The sequence below is a fragment of the Aplysia californica genome, unplaced genomic scaffold (genome assembly GCF_000002075.1).
Source record: "Aplysia californica isolate F4 #8 unplaced genomic scaffold, AplCal3.0 scaffold00025, whole genome shotgun sequence".
Lineage (NCBI taxonomy): Eukaryota > Metazoa > Mollusca > Gastropoda > Aplysiida > Aplysiidae > Aplysia > Aplysia californica.
In genome coordinates this window covers 366,993-387,118 of record NW_004797295.1, presented here as the reverse complement: position 1 = coordinate 387,118, position 20,126 = coordinate 366,993, and the positions used below count along the sequence as shown (strand labels likewise).

The window sequence follows — 20,126 nt, the reverse complement described above, 5'->3', positions numbered from 1 at the left end:
TGAGCGGGAGTGTGGAACTTTGAGATCTACTCTTACTAATCCCTGACACATTTATGCATAATTTATTGCTCTGTTTCATGTCTACATAATGGTAAACTGTAGTCATTGATGGGAGTTTGTCCAACCTCAATTCTTTGTGCACTTATGTGGAGTCTTTAAAGTTTCATAAAAACAACATCAGCTAATTAATATTGCTGTCTTTCTGTTCTAGGGCACTGGCATGCCAAAACTACATCATCTTACTGCTCATTAATGTTTGCATTTAAATAATACATATTTTTTAAACAGTAAAGATGAAAGCATTTTACTGGTTTCATACAAGAATTAAAATCCAGAGCATGTTTATAGTCAACACACACACAAAAAAAGGTGTACACAAAATCAAAAGACATATAATAATATACAAATGATAACACATTCGGAAAAGACTGAGTACAACATAATTCCATCAAATTTATATTAAGCATATGAAACTGGTTGAACAAAAGTGAAAAGGCCAGCAAAGAGATTTGTGAACTAAGAAGAACTGAAAAATCAACTACGCCATAATTATTCACATAATTTATTTTTTTTCAAACACTTTTTGTTAAAGGGGGCAGAATCTTACCATCAAGACTACTTTGGTCAATCAAAGGCTCTGAAAACAAAAAGAGAAAGTTCAACAAATGAAAAATGGAGATGTTTGGTGTCCAGTTGTGCATGAGCTCCCGTCATTTTTGCGATGGAGCACAAGGTAACCAGTCAGGTCAGAGTGCTGTGAGAAAAATATTCCAGGAAGGATATGGAAAATTTAGAGCCCACTTGAATTTGCCCAACCATTTATTTGTGGGACTTGGGCAAGCAAGAAAATAGCTGTGCCAAGGCTGCCAATGTATTGATACAAGTGGCAACGGAGAAAGAAACTAGAAGTAAGTGGCAAAAGAGAAAGAAACATCTGAAGCTTAAATGGAGTTAAATATCGCGAAAAAAAAAAGTATGTAAGTATGAGAAACACTATTAGTATTTTCTAATTAACTCTTTGAAGACGCACCCACTTTTCCTTTCTCGAGTCCCTGTCATCATCAATCATCAATGCCTTTCACCCCTGGCAGGGTATAGGCCACCTGCAAGCTCCTTCCATTTATCTCTGTCCTAGGCCACCCTTCCAAGCTCGTTCCAAGTGAGCTTCTTCTCTCTCATGTCCCTTTCCACGCATCTCCTCCATGTTTCCCGTGGCCTATCCCTGCCTCGTGCTCCTCATGGGTTCCACTGTAGTGATTGTCTTGTGATGTTTCCGCTGGGCTTTCTTAAGGTGTGTCCCATCCATCGCCACTTTCTTAGTCCTATTTCTACTTTTACGTCCTTTCGTCTTGTCCTTTCCCACAGCTCTCCATTTCTTATTCTATCCTGCCACTTAATTCTTAGAATACTCCTCATACATCTGTTTATGAAAGTCTGGACTTTATTCAGTACAGTCTTTGTTGTCTTCCAAGTTTCGCAGCCATAGAGGAGCACAGACTTGACGTAGGAGTTAAAGAGTCGAATCTTGGGGCGCAGTGAGATGTTGCTTGCCTTCCAGACTTTTTTTGTTGTTTGTACCCCGCCCAATTCTATCATCTGGCGCTTTTGTGTTTAGTAATAACAATCAACTGTGCAGCATTTTGAGTTTTGGACTTAGCTGTTAGTCTTAAAGTAAACACACAGGAAATTGTTTTACATATAAATAAATACATGAGTAAATAAGTAAAACAAAATAGGTTTCATCACTCTTATAGGGTTATTTTAGTAAGTTACTAGTCTAAGTGTTGCCATAGCCCCAACTGGAGATGGTTACATCAACTGGTTAGTAGTTTGTTTAGATCATGTTAGTCCTACATTCCTCAGCTCTTTCGAGTCACGAGGTGGGCACCCTCTGTATCGCTCCCTAGTGGAGTCATCTTTACCGTGTCACCAAAGGTTCCGAAAGTTTGCATGAAGTCTCATACTAATGTGGTGATTTTGTTAGTATTAGTATCTAACCTACTGAGCCAAGACAAGTTGGTAGGAGGGAACAGAAAGAGATACAAATTTTGCTTGAATAGAGGGGTTGTGTTCTTAAGTGTTTGCATCTGTATGTTTAGTCTTTTCTTAATATGTGTGCACTTACATTGATTGTTGTTGGACATACCCTGTTTAGTATACTTTTATCTCACGGATGGTTTTCAACCGGATTGCTTATCGAAAATTATAAGTACCACGGCTTGTGGATTGACCTGTTGGACGACTCACCGTCCTGGGGTGAGTGGAGTCATCACAATACAATGAATCCACTTTAGCTGGGGGAAGCCCCCCTAGACTTCCTAAAAGTACAGCCCTCCCCAGTACAACCCTGCATGCTACCTGTGAAAATGTTTGAATTGTTGGGCACTTTAAAACTAGATAACTAATAAGATAAGATAAGATACATCTTTAATGTTTAAGCGTCGTTACATGTTCCAGACATGATAACTGATTGAATGCTGACCTTGCCTAGGCGGTTCTTGCTTTAACATCTGCCTCGGGTCCACCTTTACTATCGATGACACTTCCAAGGTAGGTAAAGGAGTCCACTTCTTCCAGGGGAGTGTCTTCCACTGTCACGACAGGGCTTGAAACTTTTTCTAGCTTCACTACTTTTGACTTGCCTGGATGTATACGTAGGCCAACACTCCTTGATAGGCTGTTGAGTTCCTTGGTCTTTTCTTGCATCTGAGCATGAGTGTGAGAGAGCAGTGCAAGGTCATTAGTGAAGTCCAAGTTGTCCAGCTGCTGCCAAGGGATCCACTGTATTCCATTACACTTGCCTCTGGTGGCTTCTTTCATGACCCAGTCAATTGCCAGAATGAATAAAAAAGGTGAGACCAAGCACCCTTGTCGTACTCCTGTCTGTACCTGGAATGGTTCTGAGAGTTGTCCTTCGTGGAAGACTCTGCAGTTTGTTCCATTATAGGTGGACTTCACAAGATTGACGATTTTGTCAGGTATTCCAAAATGCCGCATGAGTTTCCACAGAGTTTCCCTGTCCATGCTGTCAAACGCCTTTTCATAATAAATGAAGTTGACCATGAGTGGTGAATTCCATTCAAGCGATTGCTCAACAATAATGCGCAGGGTAGCTATCTGGTCCACACATGATCGGTTTTTGTGGAATCCTGCCTGGTTTCCTCAGAGCTTCTCATCTGTTGCCAGCTTGATTCTCTCCAGGAGTATCCTGTTAAAGACTTTCCCAGATATGGACAGGAGTGTAATGCCTCTGTAGTTGTTACAATTGCTGAGGTCTCCTTTCTTTGGCAGCTTGACTAGGTGGCCTTCCTTCCAGTCTGATGGTATTTCCTCCTTTTGCCAAACCTTTTCAAATAGAGCATAGAGAATTTCCACCAACGTATCCTCATGTGCCTTAAGGGCTTCCGGTGGTATATGGTCGGAACCAGCTGCCTTGTGGGACTTCAGTGCTTTTATAGCTGCTGCGATTTCCTCTCTTGAAGGTGGTTCAGTAACTATTGGGAGGTCATTTCTGGCTGGAAGAATTTCTGGTTGGTTTTCGGGAGGTGGTCTGTTCAAGAGTTGATCAAAGTGTTCTCTCCATCGGTTAAGTTGCCCCTCTGGGTTGAAAATAGTCTTTCCCTCTTTGTCTTTCACTGGTAGAGAGAGCTTGCTGAACCTACCTGAAAGAGTTTTAGTTGTCTGTCGATACCTTGTGACACACCTTTTTTGCCCTTTTTTACCAGGTCACTATTTTTTTCCAATCAACAGTACAAAAATGACATTTACACCACTAAAATTAAAATTTCTCTATTTTTCTTCGATACCAATCAATTATACATTCACATTACCAGTCTTGTCCTTAAAAGAAAAAAAATTGATTAAATGAGACTAAGGGGTCCAGTATGTCATAGATCTACCAACCCATGGAACAGATTCATCATCATTATTATCTGAACTTTATTCTTGTAACTTTAAATCTAACTCCTCATCCCTGCCATCATTCATAAACAACTCCAAAGCTTCTTCACTCCGCATCTAACCATGCCGCCAGGAGCTCGCAATTTTGGATGTTGTTGTTGTTTGTTTTCAAATCCCTTTAGCTGCGAGCATTTAGCTCTTGGCAGAGCAATACCTCCCTCAAGTAACTACATGTCCTTGTCATCTGGTCAATGCCAGAGCAGAGCAGGCTTTGTAAGTCTGTAGGTGTGTGTAGAAGCCTATGTCCAAGAACTGCCAGGTTCGGGCAGTGAAGGAAAAGATGTTCAACGGTCTCCTCGTGGTAGTCACAGTGTCTGCAATGGGGTTCCCACATGGGTATGCCATTTTGGCTAGAATCTGCAACATTTCGTGCGCAACAATGGGCCTAAAGCAAACACCATGCAAAGCAATCCTATTTCGAAAGCAAATAAAAGTAATCAACCAAACTATAGGGCTTTGGAAGAGCTTTATACATATATAGGGGTTGTCCACCTTAGACCACTAGTTTAGCAAATAAACACGTTTAAAATCATCAGCGGATTATCTGCTAACACTGGGACAACGGTAGGTTCCCCTGTTGATGCGTCTTCAAAGAGTTAATTCAGGTCCACACAATGTTATGGAAGACAAGGCTGAAAGACTCATTTGTTATGCAAAGGCAATACCACACACCATTATATGAATATAAGAAAAAGAAAAACCAAGAAAAGATTAACTTGTATCTGGGCAGTTCCATGCTAAATCAAAAATACAATTCGAAGTATGTAAGGTGCATCTATGAGATTTAGAAATTATATATTGATTATGCAGTTATCAGTTCAATAGCCTATGTAATGTGCATGTTGGCAAGATGTCAGGATGTAAAGGGTGAACATTATTTCAATTTGTTCCTTTGTACTGGACAAGATGATGACTAATTTCGGGATGAGAAGCAAAAAGTTGTAGCTGGAGGTCACACTATTACCTCAAAAATTATTATCTCATGTTATACAAAACTGCTTTAAAAACTGAGACATGGTTGTACAGGTATATACTAAATTCGTTATAGGCATGGAACTAACCAAATATAATGAATATATATATTAGTGTATATGCAATTAGAATGCATAAGGAGTGTGAAATAAGCAAACCCTCACCCAGCAGAGGAATTCTAAATGAATGAACTTACTGTCAGTTGGTTTGTAGTCTGTACAAAGTCTCTTGAGCAGTTCTGTGGTTTGCTGTGGGACCTGACTCATCAGGATTTTGCCATACTGCTTTAAATTGCTTTCAGCCTGAACGTATCAAACACACAAAAAAAGTCCATTAAACTTTTACTAAAGAACAAAACGTAAGAAAAATCTGCTTGAAAACTTCAAGTTTTTAAAAGAAAGACATCTCTCGGACATGATTATAAAGATGACTTTTTTTGTTCTAACCTATAACAGAATAGTGCAGCAATCTCAAATTTTTTTTTACCTGAAACATGAATAAGTCATTTAAAAAGTAGAGAAGCAACACAGTATCTAAAGATGTGTAGCTTAATGCACTGTTGGACAATATTTCCAAAGCACATTACCAACAGATTTCTGGATAAAATATGGCAAAGACAGCAATTTTAAGTCATTCTGAGTCAAGCCCAATATTACAATTTTTAAAAAAGCAGAGCAAGGATGTGCAATAAGTTAGACATTTAGCTATTATAGGAGGTCATAATTAAAAATTTATGATTAAGGCACCTAATACGGAGCTTGTTGAAAGAGCTCATCTGCCAACAGATCTATCAAATCAAAAGTCTTGTCGAAAGTCTTTAGACACCACTGTTTATGCTGTCCTTTGAAAAAAGTTACACACTATGATGGAGATTCATATGTAAACAATTTGACAAAACTATATCTTTGAACAATATGCATGACTTTGATTTAAACCAGTCTTGAAAACTTTCAGGATTCCCCTTTTGCAATAACAATAGGTGAACTACAAAGAAAAGTACAGAAGATTATCTGCCTTATCTCAACAAACTGAATACAAATTAACATTTGTGCATACTGCAAAAAACAAAGACTACATTTTTTTGAAGACACAAATCTACTAATGAATAACTTTTATTCTTTACTATTACTCAAAGATGTTTAAATCCAAAAATATTCCCCTTTTGTAACAGACACTTACAGCCTCGAAGTCAAGCTTTCCAATATACTCGAGGGCTCGCTGATAGTCTTTGATGTCCTCCAGCTGGATCTTGAGGTAGCTCTCGTGTTTCTTGTGCTTCTCTGCCAAGGACAGAGCATGCTCAGAGTAACCGGACTGACGGCAAACGTTGATGGCCGTTTCCACATCAAAGTCTACCTCTCTGTCTTTTGTCTGAAATGTCATAAAACAAAACATTCAACATGTCACAGGAATTGGAAAGAAGCCAAGACTACTTAGAGCCTGAACTAAGCAAAGAAGTCTGAAAAAGGTCTATCAGAATCAAGCTGCTGCTGTGTACAAGTTTTATACAAAATATTCTTGTGAAACAACACAAACCCACATTTTCAGACTTTACAGTATTAAGCTCCTGTCTTGTGTGTATACTTCATAAAAAATTATTCTTACTGTTGGAATGACAATCATGACACACTAAATAACCCAATGACTAATTCCAGTATCACGACATCAGCAAACAGTGATACTGGTTCCTGCATCTGCTAAAACATGCAAGAAAAAAGGCCCCCTTGAAAAGATTGCTCCAACAGGGTTCATTTTCTTGGCCAAAAAGCTGCCCAACGCTGACATCTCAGAGGAACGCCTTTTTTAAATGGTTACGTTGATAAAAGCCTCTTTATCTCAAAACTGCTGGGAATTCTAAAAAAGGTATTTTGTCAGCTTACGGCAGACATGTGGGTACAGCTTACCATGATAAACTCATCCAACTTGGAGACATCCTTCAGTTTAGTGTAACAGTTGAGCAATAGAGTAGTGTGCTCCTCCGTGGCAGTTTGTGATTTGTGCAAGGCTTGGAGGTACTTGGTCAGGTTGTGTATACGCTGGGCGTCTAAAAACTAGAGACGCAAACAAAATGGCACACCAGTCTGGATTAATCAGAAACATTGGCAACATGAAAAGGGTAAAGACAGAAAGTTACTTTGTTGTTGAAACTTGCTGAGAACGTCAAGGATGAAAATTTTGTCTAAAAACATGGTTAGGAAATATCCAACAATATCCTTTATTAATGATTTAAGACACAGAGTGGGAAAGTTCCGAGATTCCCCTTTAATCAAAAAAAATCTTTTACATCAAGTTTCCCTTGAAACAAACCTCCCCCCCCCCCCCCCCACCATTAGAAGAACTTTCAAAACTCATAAAGATATATAACAATCTCATTACAGAGAGAGAAGTTGATTTTTTGCCAGCTGTTGTAAAAAAATAAGGTATTAAAGAACTAATCCATAAAATCAGTAAGCCAGAAACAACAGAAGGAAAGAAAAGGGATGCTGCTCTCTAACCATTCTCTCAAGCCCAGAAGCAAAAAAGGATGATGATGTTTAAAAGATATACAGGTAGTGCCCACCACAGCAAAGAACCTAAAATGAAAAATGAAAAACAGGTGAAAACAAAAACAGATAAAAAAAATGATTCCAAACAAAATCATGCACATTTTAAATAGAAGACAGTCCTGAGATTAGTCTCCAAGAAAAAAGAAGAGTAAGCATAAGGGTTCTCCACTATAATTTTGACCTCGGAGAGAACTACATTTTGCAACAAAATATTCACAAACCTTGCGAATGACGTAGGAGGCTTCAAGTTTTCCGATGGTTTTGATGTATTGGTCAATAGCCCCATCATGATCCCCTTTGCTATAGAGGTGGTCACCGTACTGAGTGAAAATGTCGATTAAACCGTCCTGGTCCAACTGCTGGCTTTTGGCAAGGCTACACAAAAGAAGAAACAGTTAAAATAGTTAACTTCGTTTTCTGTTTCAGTTAAAGTGAAGTATATCACCTCTACAACAGCCATTTAGAGCAATGATAAGGAAAAAAAGATGAAAGGAACTCAGACAGAAACAGCTAATGAATGATAAAGATGAAGGATTTGCCAGTGGCATCCCTTAACAGTTAGACAGTCCCTAAAATGCAGAATTGTGTATGCCCCCCCCCCCTTTTTTTATATATTTGGAAGGAGTTTTACGGCACTCGCAACAGCATAAGGTCATACGAGTGTGCAGGACACATTAAACATTTTCAGTCGGTAGGAAATTTGGATTTTTGCCTGGTGGCGGCTGAAGCCTACTCTCAACGATTAAAGACCACCAAGGGATCTTTAACGTTGGCAACTCAACTTGCACACGGGATCTCTGAGATTTTTTGCTAGGTGTAGACCTTTCTTACCAGAAGATCAGGGGTGTGGCAGAAAGACAGCAGTAAGGAGTCAAGGAGTAGCAGTAGAAAGGCTGCAGAAAGAGTCAGGAGCCCAGAGTAGGGGGCAAAGGAGGTGAGGGGGTGGGGGGCAGAAAGAGGAGACGAAAACAGACGACAGAACATAGCTAGAGAGCAGGAAAGGTGGTGAAAGGAGACAATTTTAGAAAAGAAAATTTTTTAGTTACTACTCGGACTTGAACCTGGGACCTCTGAATGAGAGGTGAACACCTTAACCTCTAGGCCACGAGAGCCCCCCGTACAGCCTTTAAAAAACATGTCTTTTATTGACCAGAAAAGGAGCTAAAAAATCTGGGATAGCAAAAACTAACAGGACAAATAAATGGACAACAAGACCTGAAATTTGATGAATATTAAATAAGCGTACCACGTTAAAAACGCTGCTGGAATAAGACATTTCAATAACCAACATTTGATCCTGAATTCAACTTTGGGAAAATAATAAAAATACAGATAATTTAGAGATATATGAAAAGATACATTGACAAGTAGCATAAACATGGTTTCATCACGAAGGTTAGCACATAACTCAGAATAAGAAAGGAAATTCTTTGCAAAACTCAACGATAAAGTTTTCTTACCTTATAGCTAAGGCATAGTTGTTTTTCTTGAACAACATTTCCAGTTTGCTCTGTGTGTCCTTCTCTTGCAGTTGATAAAACTATAAAAGAGGGGGAAAAAATTGTAATACCTTCAATTTAAAAAGTCAAAAAAATAAATCCTGTCTTTCTTCACATGTCATGAGAATAATATTCTAAAACTTACCATTCGTACAGCAAAGGGCACTCTAAATGATGAAACAAATTTCTCGCGACTTATTCTTCAAGACAAAACAGTCACTTTATTAAAGGAGGAACACTTCAAACAGTGGTAGTGGTAGAGAGTACTCACTCAGCCGAAGCACTCACTATTTCAGTACATCTTTTCTATTCCCCACTTTCACTTTTCAGCAGATTCACTGCAATCTTTCCCATGTAACATGTAACACAACCAAACGAAAAAGCAATGTTTCCATTGTTTCAAAAGAAATGTGCTTATATCTCACTCTTACTGCAAAGTGCCTTGCAGGCGTCATGTAGATCGTAATAAAGGAAAAAGCATTTTAAAAAGATTAAATAAGGCACCTTTCTGTCTCCTGTGAAAATGAAGATGGACCCTGATTCACACATGACATCAATGACCTCTGGATAAGGAGCAGAATACGCAATAAACTTGTTCTGAATGTCATAAACAGTCACTGTGTTCATTTCCATACCATGTGGACCTCTGAGGATAACAAGAATCATAGAGTCAATATCGGATCTCTTCAGAATTTTACACTGAGCTATTGATATCTCAGTACAGAAATGTAAATGTTTGGCAGAGGATGCAAGCATCTGAAACCCATTTACTCAGATCAGGTGAACAAGTTTTTCACTTTATGTTTCACAGATATAAAGACATAGATCCATTATGTTGAAGAGAGCAGTCAAACTTTGAGCACCTGTTTATGGGTGGCTGACATTTGAGCAACAAGATGAAATGAAACTCCCATTAAAAATCAGTATCACTGCAATGCAGTCTTATTTGTTTCTTAACAGAAAAGATGAGGGTCAAAGACAGTCTTTTCCTATATTAACTAAAATAGCAACTGCTTGATGGTCTTTTCTTGAAAGACAGCATGCCATGAGAGCACCAAGACCAAGACATGAATTACAGCAAGAATATCTATAAACAACAGGTGTTTAAAAAAAACCATACATGATGTCAACCACTCACTCTGTACTGTATTACAAAGGAATCGGTTACAATGCAATTAAAATTCCCATTAATCTTTAAAAACAGAACAGAGTAATTAATAATGAAGCTAAACACTTCAATGTTAACATTAGAGTGGACAACTTACAACACTGGAGCCCTGGGTAAAGTTTTGCTTTCTTTCCCAACGATAATCAAGTAGCCTCTGAACCAATGCAGCTGTAGCTTTATCCCTTCAAAGGCTAAGCATGGTCCACGTCCATCAGGTTGATAGAAATACACAGCCTGAAATACAAAAAAGTTTAGGATATGTTTGGTATAGCAGCAAAGAGAAAAACATACTTTTGTTTGGAATCAAGCAGGGCCTTATTGGTCAGGGGTTGTGTCAAGAGAAACGACTGCTCAAATAAGCAAGCACTTTGGGGCACCATTAGTTCTTTCCTGTTTACATAAATACCGCGACATGTTCAGAACAAAAGTTCCTATTGTAACCGAACTAAAAAAGCTGAATGAACTCACATCTTGCCTGCCAATAACCAGCTGATTGTCCTGACTGGCATCACTCATCACAATAGTCCCAGGGGTGGCCCCTTTGTTCTCCAGCTCAGCCTTTGAGAAAAAAAGAGATAGGAAAGCAATACCATCAAGTCCTGTCTGTTTGTTTTTACAGACACAACAATAGTCAATGAGCTGTCAAGTCGAAACATACGGCAAGCCAGTACAATGGTGCTCACATTTCTCAGGGAAAGAGATAAAGACAATGGTGAAACTGAGAGAAGAGGTAGACTGAGCAGATAGCATAAAAACAATTGTCAGCTACACTAAGTATGGATCAACTAATGGCGAGATAAAGCAAGGCAAACAAAAGAATTTGAGACAAACAGAAAGAAACATTAGCAAAAGGCACTTTGGTTTCCTTGAGTTAATGAGCTGAAGCAAACAAAGACAGTGACGGCTACTCAGTCTGTTCAGGGTTAAAAACAGCAAGCTGTTGCAGTTTATGCTGAGGTGGTACACTAACAACCATGCTCTGCCAATAATAAGCCAGCATAAAAGTGGTTGTGAAAAGAAGAAGAAGATGCCAAACACATGAAAGAGCCCATCAACCAAGCTATTCTGGGAGAGTAAAGAATTTATGAAAATATTCATTTATATATGTAGCACTTAAAAGAACATTTTCAAAATCTCCCCTGACTTTCTTCACACACTTTCTCACTCATACGAGTACATATTGACATATGAGTTTTTACCTGCTGATCCTTGGCTGTCAGGTTGATAGACAAGGTTGAGTTGTCTGTCACAACAAACAGGAACACATCTTTACCCTGAGTCTTGAAGGCAAGTCCTGTCACACGTTTTGTTCCTTCATACACAGTCCGTGGTTTGCTGTGCCTGTGGAGCAAACACAGTGATCTCATTTCAAGAACATTTTGCAGAGCAGATTTACTAGACATCTCACAAGATTAACTGTCTTACTTGCAGTGTAATCATCCTACTAAACAGTTAATAATGGTTATGGACAATGACAAAGTAGTAATGAGGCTGCAGGGCTATGCAAAAAAGTATATATGAAATTGAGAAGCACGACACTATAATGGTCATTGTCGCAGAAAAAACAAAAAAAACAAGACAGACACAAATAACATGAGACAGTAAAGAAGGATGTATCAAGCAGAACTAATTCTAAACTGGCAGCAACCCCCCCCCTTCACAAAATAACAACTTAACATGTATTATCACAAAGACATCATCAACAGCAGACTGCAACTGAGATTGCCAGAGCCAAACAATGTCCACAGTAATGATAATTTTCCACAGCGGAGAAGAAGTAAGCCAACAGTAAAGAAAAAAAAATACTGAAAAGTATAAAACAAATAATCTTTTACAGATTTACATTAAGCTTGCCTACAAATTTTGGGCTATGGTTCAGGCTCACCAATACATGTTTTGTATTTAAAGACAAATACTCTTACAATGTAGAAGCACTGACCATGCACAAACAGAAAAACAAAAACTTAGTTCACTGGGAGTCCATTGTTTTTCGTCATTACCTGTCCCTGGTCACATCCCCTTTAAACAGCAGCACTACTCCATTTTCAAATCCAACAGCCAGGAAGTTCAAATTTTCATGGACAGTAAAGCAGGAGACCTGAGGAACACAGTCTTGGCTTAACAAGTACCATCAAAATATAGCACATTTACAGTTCAAATTATAGTACCATCAAGTAAATGGTGTAAAGATTATGACAGACACACGCATAATGGTGAAAGCAGAAAAATCTGTACATCATCATCAAATTGTGCACGGGTTCAATCTTTCAAGTGAAAAGTAGATAAAATTCAAGTCTTTTTATTCAGCAGATGTCAAATTGTACACCCTTTTCTTAAGGTGTTTAAACTTTCTTGTAAAGACATTTGAAAATACAAAATCTAGTAAAAAAAGGAACATAATGTAAAATTCAACCACAACCCAATTTAAAACAATTATGGCAATGGTACGATAAAGGAAACCAGTAAATAAAGAACACATAACCAAAGTACTTTTGACAACAAATTCAAGACGTTGAAAATGATAAGTGGTGGAACTATCTGAATACTAAAGAAAGATTGCAGTTGCAAGCGCCGTAAAACTTTTACCAAACTGAAAACTAAGGAAAGATAAAATAATCATCTGACAGTCTATACAGCTAAACAAACTTGTCTACTGTTTAGCTAGAATAGCTGTTTTCATCTCTTTTTATTCTTTCTTCGTGGTGAAGGGACTGAATTTTTCAGATGGAAAATATGGTGTTGGTCCACTAGATCCACAGTCATCATGGATACTAGATGATCCTTATGTTTCTGTTGTACTTGATGGCAACCATCAGACCAGTCTGATTCTGATGACTGTTCCACTTGACGGTCTACTACCAGTCTGCTACAATCTACAAATTTAAATATTTTTCTTCTTGTTCATACAAGCTTGGAACTGCCATCGGTCCAGAAACTTGTAGTTGGTTTGTCCGCAGTGTCTCCCGCTTCCCCTGTTTTCTTGAAAGTAATACATCAGGGTGTGAGAATGACCATATAAATCAACTTGGCGCAGGCCTTGGTCAGTCAGCCGGGACTTTCCGTACACTGCAATATCGTGATAGACCATCAAGTGGCCTAGGACCGAAAAAAACAACAAACAACCGCAATACTAGAATGTTCTTACACACTGGAGCAATGATACAACTTAGCACTTTCAAATAAGCTAAAATGTTTCAAATCTGAAGCAGAAACATAAACTTAATTTAATACTGTGTGAAATAATAACGAACTACAAAGCCAGTAAAACTCATTAGTTTAAAAATATTCACTGAAATTACAAAAGGCAAAATAATCCAAGAACATCTACTCAGTTCAATAGCAAAACATATTTACCGGTGTCGGCTTGTTTCCAGGAATGGCTCTAGTCAATCTGGTGCAAGCTGGAATCCCCCTTTCCATCTGTAAATATTATTTGTAAATTCGCATTGGTGGTTATCATACTTCTCGAAGACAGAAAGTACATATTCACAACTACTTCTTTTATCATATTATATACATTTTCCTCAGCAAAGCAAAGAAAGTTAACCTTTACCTTCAACATACATTCAAACCTGTTGTAATGTTCACCCATCCAAGACAAACACCTGTATAAATAACTATTTCCCCCTTGTCACTTGTTCCCTTGCGTTTTTATATATATATTTATAATGATTCTACCTGAGAGGCCCACCTGTCTAACATTTCCCGTTTCTCCTTGACAATGGAAGGTCATCTTGGACAGATTTGACTCTATTTTTTATAAGCTTATGGTGAGATGGATGGTAAGTTAGTTTTAAGTGCTGTCGTATTTATTCAAATCAAATTTCTTGATCAAATAAAAGGAAAAAAAACCTACCACCGCTTTGTACATCATTAAGAATGACGATACTATGTACAGCTACATGAACTGAACTTACCTTCTCAAGATTCCATACTTTGATCAGAGGATTGATGCCCTGTTCATCCTCCTGTTGATGGACACAAAGGAGGGAAAGACATTTTGAGATACAAGTCTTTGTAGCTCAGTTTTAGTTTTAGTAAGCGTTTTACAGCACTTTCAAAACAAGTAGGTCATAAAACAAGTGCCAGAGATTAGAGATGTTAATAGTGAGAGTCACATAAAAAGGACATAAAGAGATCATCAGGAATTCAAGAGGAAGGACCATTTGAACAACACAGTCAGCAAAGTCACCGGGCTTCTGGTGAAGTCTGCAAGAACCTATTTTGTTGAATATTGCGAGATTCGGGGGGGGGATTATGTATTACATAAAAAAACAATCAAGCACATTATATAAAGGCTGAATTTCCATATTACATATTACATGGTGGGAGAAAAATGCAAAGCACAATGCTTTACTTGCAACATCACAAAGGCCTATTACATTATCTATGCGTAGAATGTGCTTACCCCAATTGTTATAATGATGCTGTGCTGTTTCATTTGAAGTAAATGAGTCACTCTTATTTCATACGCCCTGAATGAAGTGAGCTCCATCTGCCTGTTGATGAAGTACAGGTTGCCCTCAAAGTCTGCCACCACCAGCTGCCCACGACCACTGGTGCAAGCAGAAACGTTGACATCCTGTCAAAAATAAAAAATATTCACTTTCTTTTCTGCAGCCATTTGGAAACATATATGTGTTATGGTGTGGTGGAATCAGGCGCTCGTTAAATTTCGAGCAAGAGGAGTTATTGATATTATCTGAAAGCTTATTCATTACCCTTGCTTTCAGTAAAAAAAATAATCCATCTAGCTCAAATAGAAGTTGAGATATTTGCGATTGAAGAAGGTGGGGTAGCCTGGTTTCAGTGGCTAAATTAATGAGAAAATGGCCTCCAAAGTTTGGTAACTTCAAAAGCTTAAGAGTCCTTAAAAACTGAAAATTACATACTTTGTGTCTTTTAAACAAGGTTTTTCAGTAAAATCTATATGGAAATGTATTTTCATATGAACATAGAAGGTGCTTAGCCAAAAAATAAAATTTCAATAAAAATTGCTAAACTGGAGGAAAAATGATTGCTTAAAAGAAACAAAACTGCAATTTTTACAATTTCATTTTATGACAACAGGTTTGAAATATGATGCATGTAGTTTGTAAGTCAACTGATTGAAAGTGCTACTTGGGACATACACTATTCAAGTTGCTGAAAATTGCAACAACTGACAAACAGACCTACCTTGAGCTGATCAAAAATTTGATCAGTAGAAGGATCCTTCACAGGCTCCTTGTCAAAAAAATTGAATCTCCTCCACTGGAAAAAAAAAAGTTTACAAATCAAAAGCAATGAAAATGTATTCTAAAAAAACCAAAACCACTCAATAAAGCAAAATGGCCATACTCGTGTCATGCATGAAGAAATTCATGACCTAATAATTTGCCAACCTTTGGGGCAACCAAAGTAAACCAAAAATAAAAATGTCATCAAGCAGGGGAAAGTGGTCAAGGAAAGTAAAGACATGACACTGCACAACACAGCCACACAACTATACTTACAACCTCTTCTTTGTAGGGGAGGTTTAAGGGTTAAAAGTGTATTAATTCATTATCATGATCTTAATCATAACTTGATCTTTTGCAATTAAAAGCAGTAAAGCTTGAAAACAATTGATCTGCAATACGGAGTCAATACATTATTCATTGTGGTCATGTTGTGTTCTGTAGCCAAAAATACAGAAGTTCAGCCCACAAAAGCAGTGCATCAGCAGACTGTAAGTTCTGTGTAGGCTAGTGAAAGGCTAGAGAATCTATACATCTATCACTACTTATCAGTCTCACTATCTTCACATCATTATCAATCTGAATATTAACTCTGGTCCGGCGGGATCCGGGTTTATGTTCCCCAATAAGCCTATTTCGGCACCTCGCCTTCGTTCCGGTCTCGTGTCAGTCTGGCCCTGACTCAGTGCACACACGCCAAGCATCATTCGTGTGATGACCAGGTCTCGTATTCCCACATCTCAAGTGTTTGTGCGTCAGTCTGCTAGAGTTTGTATGTGTTTGTGGCCTACTTCTAGAACCGCCTGCGTTGGTCCGTAATCGAGGCATACGTCTCATTCAAAACACGCCAAAAGTTGGTAGCTCTAGATGTTCGTCTAATGAAATTAGAACAAATTGACCCACTTAGACATGAGGTGCCCGAAAGGATAGTCAGGAAACAAGACTTCCATTTTTCTATACAAAATCTTTCAAATGAGCTTAATTTTGTATATAAAATGATACTAACTGATAAAAAATAAGCTTGTTTGACAGTTTTGAATACCAGTGTGCTGGTAAAAAAAACAATTTGAGAGCAAAACATTCGGAAATTGACCTTATATTATTACTCCCTTTCGAACCCCAGATCATTCATGTGTCTTAACACTTTATACCTAGAATAGAAAGCAATGATCAAGTCAAACCTCAAGGAAGACTGGATGAACGAATGGGCCACAGGTATGACAGGAAAGAAGCCATGTATGGCCACAAAAATATACCCCTGGTCAAAGATCCAATCAATGAGTTGAGGAGGGGAGATCAATCCATAATCTTCCAACTTAGAACACAACATGTGCGCCTCAATCAACATCTCAACCGAATTGGAGTATAGCAGTCTGCTGCCTGCCCACTATGTGACTACCCCTGAGAGACAGTGGAACATCACTGTTCTTCTGTAGAAAACTAACTGATTTAAGGTGAGGTTTTCTTCCCAAGCTACCCCACACATCTAACTGTCTCTACTCTTCAAGACAACAATTAGAACAGACATGCAGCTATTACAGAATGGAATCATGCAGAAGAGTTAACGCTCAGATGCTACTGGATCGCTAAGAACCAAAACAAAATACCTAAAAAGCTATTTATAAAAAAGATACAGCGTTATTTTCATCATCGATAAAACATCCCCTCGGTATTCACGGCGAAAACACACATTTTCAGTGCCGCTCGCTGTACACCAACAGTACACGCTGAGACAAGAGGACAGCTAAAGAACGACAATTAAACGCCATTGACCAATATTTATGGTAACAGCCATCTTGTTAGACGTCATTGAGGGATTCCCACTTTGTCAGTCATGGTGGCAACATGACCGCAAGACGGTAGCCTACCAATTCGGATTATAATTTTTCTTTGCAACTTGCAAAACTGTTCGGTTTGGTAGTCTGTGATTGCGCAGCACCCTTCTTCCGCCCAGATTGATTCTGATGCTGTACACTACGTAAACTGAGAAGAAGACTAAGAGTAGGCCTACCTCAACTTGACAAGTTCCAACAAAGTTCAACGATGCAGTGCAAATGATCTACCATTTCGATCCAGATCGTTTCTTTTAAAGTTTTGTAAGCACAAGAAAGTAATCACTTAGAAGAGATTTGACTTAATAGGATGCTGAGCTGCAAATGGAGAAGAACACTGAGGGGAAGGAGCTTGGAAACTGCCAGTACAAACAGCGCGCTACGCAAAATCATCACTATTTTTCGAATCACGATCAGATGACGCGGTGGGCATCTCCCTTGCGAGGTCAAACAAGATGGCTGTTACTAAAATATCGGCCAATGGCGTGTAGTTGTCGTTCTCTAGCTATCCGCTTGTCATGCTGAGACAAGAGGATAGTTAGAGAATGTTAGGAGTACGCCATTGGCCAATATTTATAGTAACAGTCATCTTGTTTGACCTATAGATTCTTTAACCCTCGTCCTGTGGGGGCCGGGTTTATGTCGCCCATAAGCCCATTTCGACACCTTGCCTTCGTTCCGGTCCCGCATCAGTCCGGCTCCTGGCTCAGCGCACGGGTGCCGAGCATCATCTCCATTCTATTCGGGTCCCGCGTTGGACCCGCATTCACGCAGTTCAAGTGTGTGTGCGTCAGTCTGCTTGAGTTTGAATGCGTTTGTGGCCTACTTCTAGAACCAATTGCGTTGGCTCGTAATCGAGGCATACATTTCATTCAAAACACGCCAAGTTGGTAGCTCTAGATGTTCGTCCATTGAAATTAGAACAAATTGACCCACTTAGACATGAGGAGCTCGAAAGGATAGTCAGGAAACGAGACTTTCATTTTTCTAAACAAAATCTTTCAAATGAGCTTGATTTTGTATCTGATAGAAAATGAGCTTGTTTGATAGTTTTGAGAATACCATTGTGCCGGTAAAAAGAACAAGTTGAGTGAAAAACAAGGAAATTAACCTATACCATATTATCCCCTTTCGAACCCCAGTTTATAATTTAACAACAAGAGCGTCTAGAAAGGTTATTCAAAAGGGCATTACAACTACTCGTAAGGTAATGTCTTATCAACTTGAAAGGGGGTATAGTTTTCGTAACACTTTATAAAAATAGAAAGCTCTAAGAGATAGAGCGTTATTTTCATCATCGATTAACACACTTTCGCGACTATCATGGCGAAAACACACACTTCCAGGCACGCTCCCTGTACATCAACAGTACACCCTGTGACCCCGGCGGCCTGCCCGGAACGTCCGACGTAATAGGTTGCTGACAAGATTTGCATCTCAGCACAGACGCAGGGCCGTTTACAAGAGTAAACAAAGCCTACATAATATAATGAGCATTATCATAACACTTTGCTAAAATGAAAAAAAAAAGCTTTCTCTTTTTACTCTACATTTTTTTTTCAGATTAGACAGTGAGACAGATCTAAATTGTGTCAATATAAAAAAAAGATAGTGAGACAGTAGGCAGTAGGTCTGGAACTTCTTTTGTCTTTTGTCAGAATGAAGAACACAGATACTTTTTATTACACAAAAAAGATGGCTGTTACTAGATCTAGATCTAGAGTCTAGATCTAGATTCTTATAAATATCGGCCAATGGTGTACTCCTAACATTCTCTTACTAGATCTAGATCAATCCGCTTGTCACGCTGAGTGACCCCGGCGGCCCGCCGGGAACGTCCGACGTAATAGCTTGCTCATAACTTACTCATAAGATTCACATCTCAGCACAAGACGCACGCAGGACAAAAGTTTGAATCTAGACTAGATCTAGAGATCTAGAATTCTAGATCTAGATATATGTGTTAAACCAACCATATGACTAGCAGTATTAGAATCTAGCACACTCCACCAACTCCGGCCTCCGGTCCAAGCCAACAGTACGAATCAAACGCACACTACGCTTTACTTTTACTAGATCTAGTGGCTTTTACTTTTAGAGAGTAGACCTAGAATCTAGAATCTAGATCTAGATCTAGATCTAGATCTAGATAGGTCTAGATTAGTCAAGTGCTGTAAAGTAAATATACTAAAGCAGGCTATCATCAGCTGAACTGATTCTTCATTTATTGAGTGAGTTTGAGACTTTAGACTTTAGAAGAAGATCTAGATCTAGATTCTAGATCTAGATCTAGAATCTAGAATCTAGAACCTCGTCCCTCTCAGTCTTGTGCATGAAATGCCTTCCCAGAGCCTTGCTGAACGCTGTTCTGTTCAAAGAGTCAACACAATTCTCTATGTATGCTTTGTTTAGTATCATTGTAAAAGTAATTCTGGCCTACAACGCCTACCTGTAGGAAAGCCATTTTCACAACATTGAACACAATGATAAAAAATAGCAGTCCTGTGGCGTGTATCGATATTACATAATGTGTATTCATATACGAACTTTCTAGGTATCGCTATCTCAATACTTTCAAATAAAAGAAATTATAATCATGTTAGATCTAATGGTTCAGCTGTACTTTCAAACTAAAACCATTGCAGGTATTTGTGTTGAAAACTTTGAAGAAAAAAAGCAATTACTATTAAGTGGTCTTATCCATAAAGTTGAGAATCACAATCAGCATCTAAACCACAAGAGAAAACCGTTTTCTAAGGAAGGTCTCTAAAGCATGTCTTTGAGCCGCTGTTATTTCCGATAATATTTCTGCTATTAGTCTTTTTAATTGTTGTTTTTTTTCTTTCAGAAACAGAACCAAAGACTATTAATTGAGATCAGAAATGGTGGACATCACTTTCGGGTGCAACGCTTATGGAGGGCGGGGTGGG

At 38.6% G+C, this 20,126-nt stretch overlaps 1 protein-coding gene across 2 annotated transcripts in view; it reads right to left on the bottom strand.

The window, feature by feature from the left end:
- Positions 1–19,716, bottom strand: part of LOC101847169 (vacuolar protein sorting-associated protein 11 homolog) — a 33,526-nt gene extending 13,810 nt beyond the window's left edge. For both annotated transcript variants that reach the window (XM_005091018.3, XM_005091019.3), the window contains exons 1-16: positions 19,646–19,716; positions 15,324–15,398; positions 14,554–14,727; positions 14,063–14,113; positions 13,500–13,565; positions 12,146–12,243; positions 11,345–11,486; positions 10,614–10,703; positions 10,243–10,379; positions 9,482–9,623; positions 8,939–9,018; positions 7,700–7,853; positions 6,837–6,983; positions 6,112–6,303; positions 5,129–5,234; positions 608–637 (exon numbers count right to left, since the gene is read on the bottom strand). In XM_005091018.3, coding sequence (XP_005091075.1) covers positions 608–637; positions 5,129–5,234; positions 6,112–6,303; positions 6,837–6,983; positions 7,700–7,853; positions 8,939–9,018; positions 9,482–9,623; positions 10,243–10,379; positions 10,614–10,703; positions 11,345–11,486; positions 12,146–12,243; positions 13,500–13,565; positions 14,063–14,113; positions 14,554–14,727; positions 15,324–15,398; positions 19,646–19,660 — 1,699 coding nt within the window. In that variant the 5' untranslated portion in view covers positions 19,661–19,716. The remainder of the gene's footprint in view (positions 1–607; positions 638–5,128; positions 5,235–6,111; positions 6,304–6,836; positions 6,984–7,699; positions 7,854–8,938; positions 9,019–9,481; positions 9,624–10,242; positions 10,380–10,613; positions 10,704–11,344; positions 11,487–12,145; positions 12,244–13,499; positions 13,566–14,062; positions 14,114–14,553; positions 14,728–15,323; positions 15,399–19,645) is intronic.
- Between the last annotated feature and the right edge of the window lie 410 nt (positions 19,717–20,126).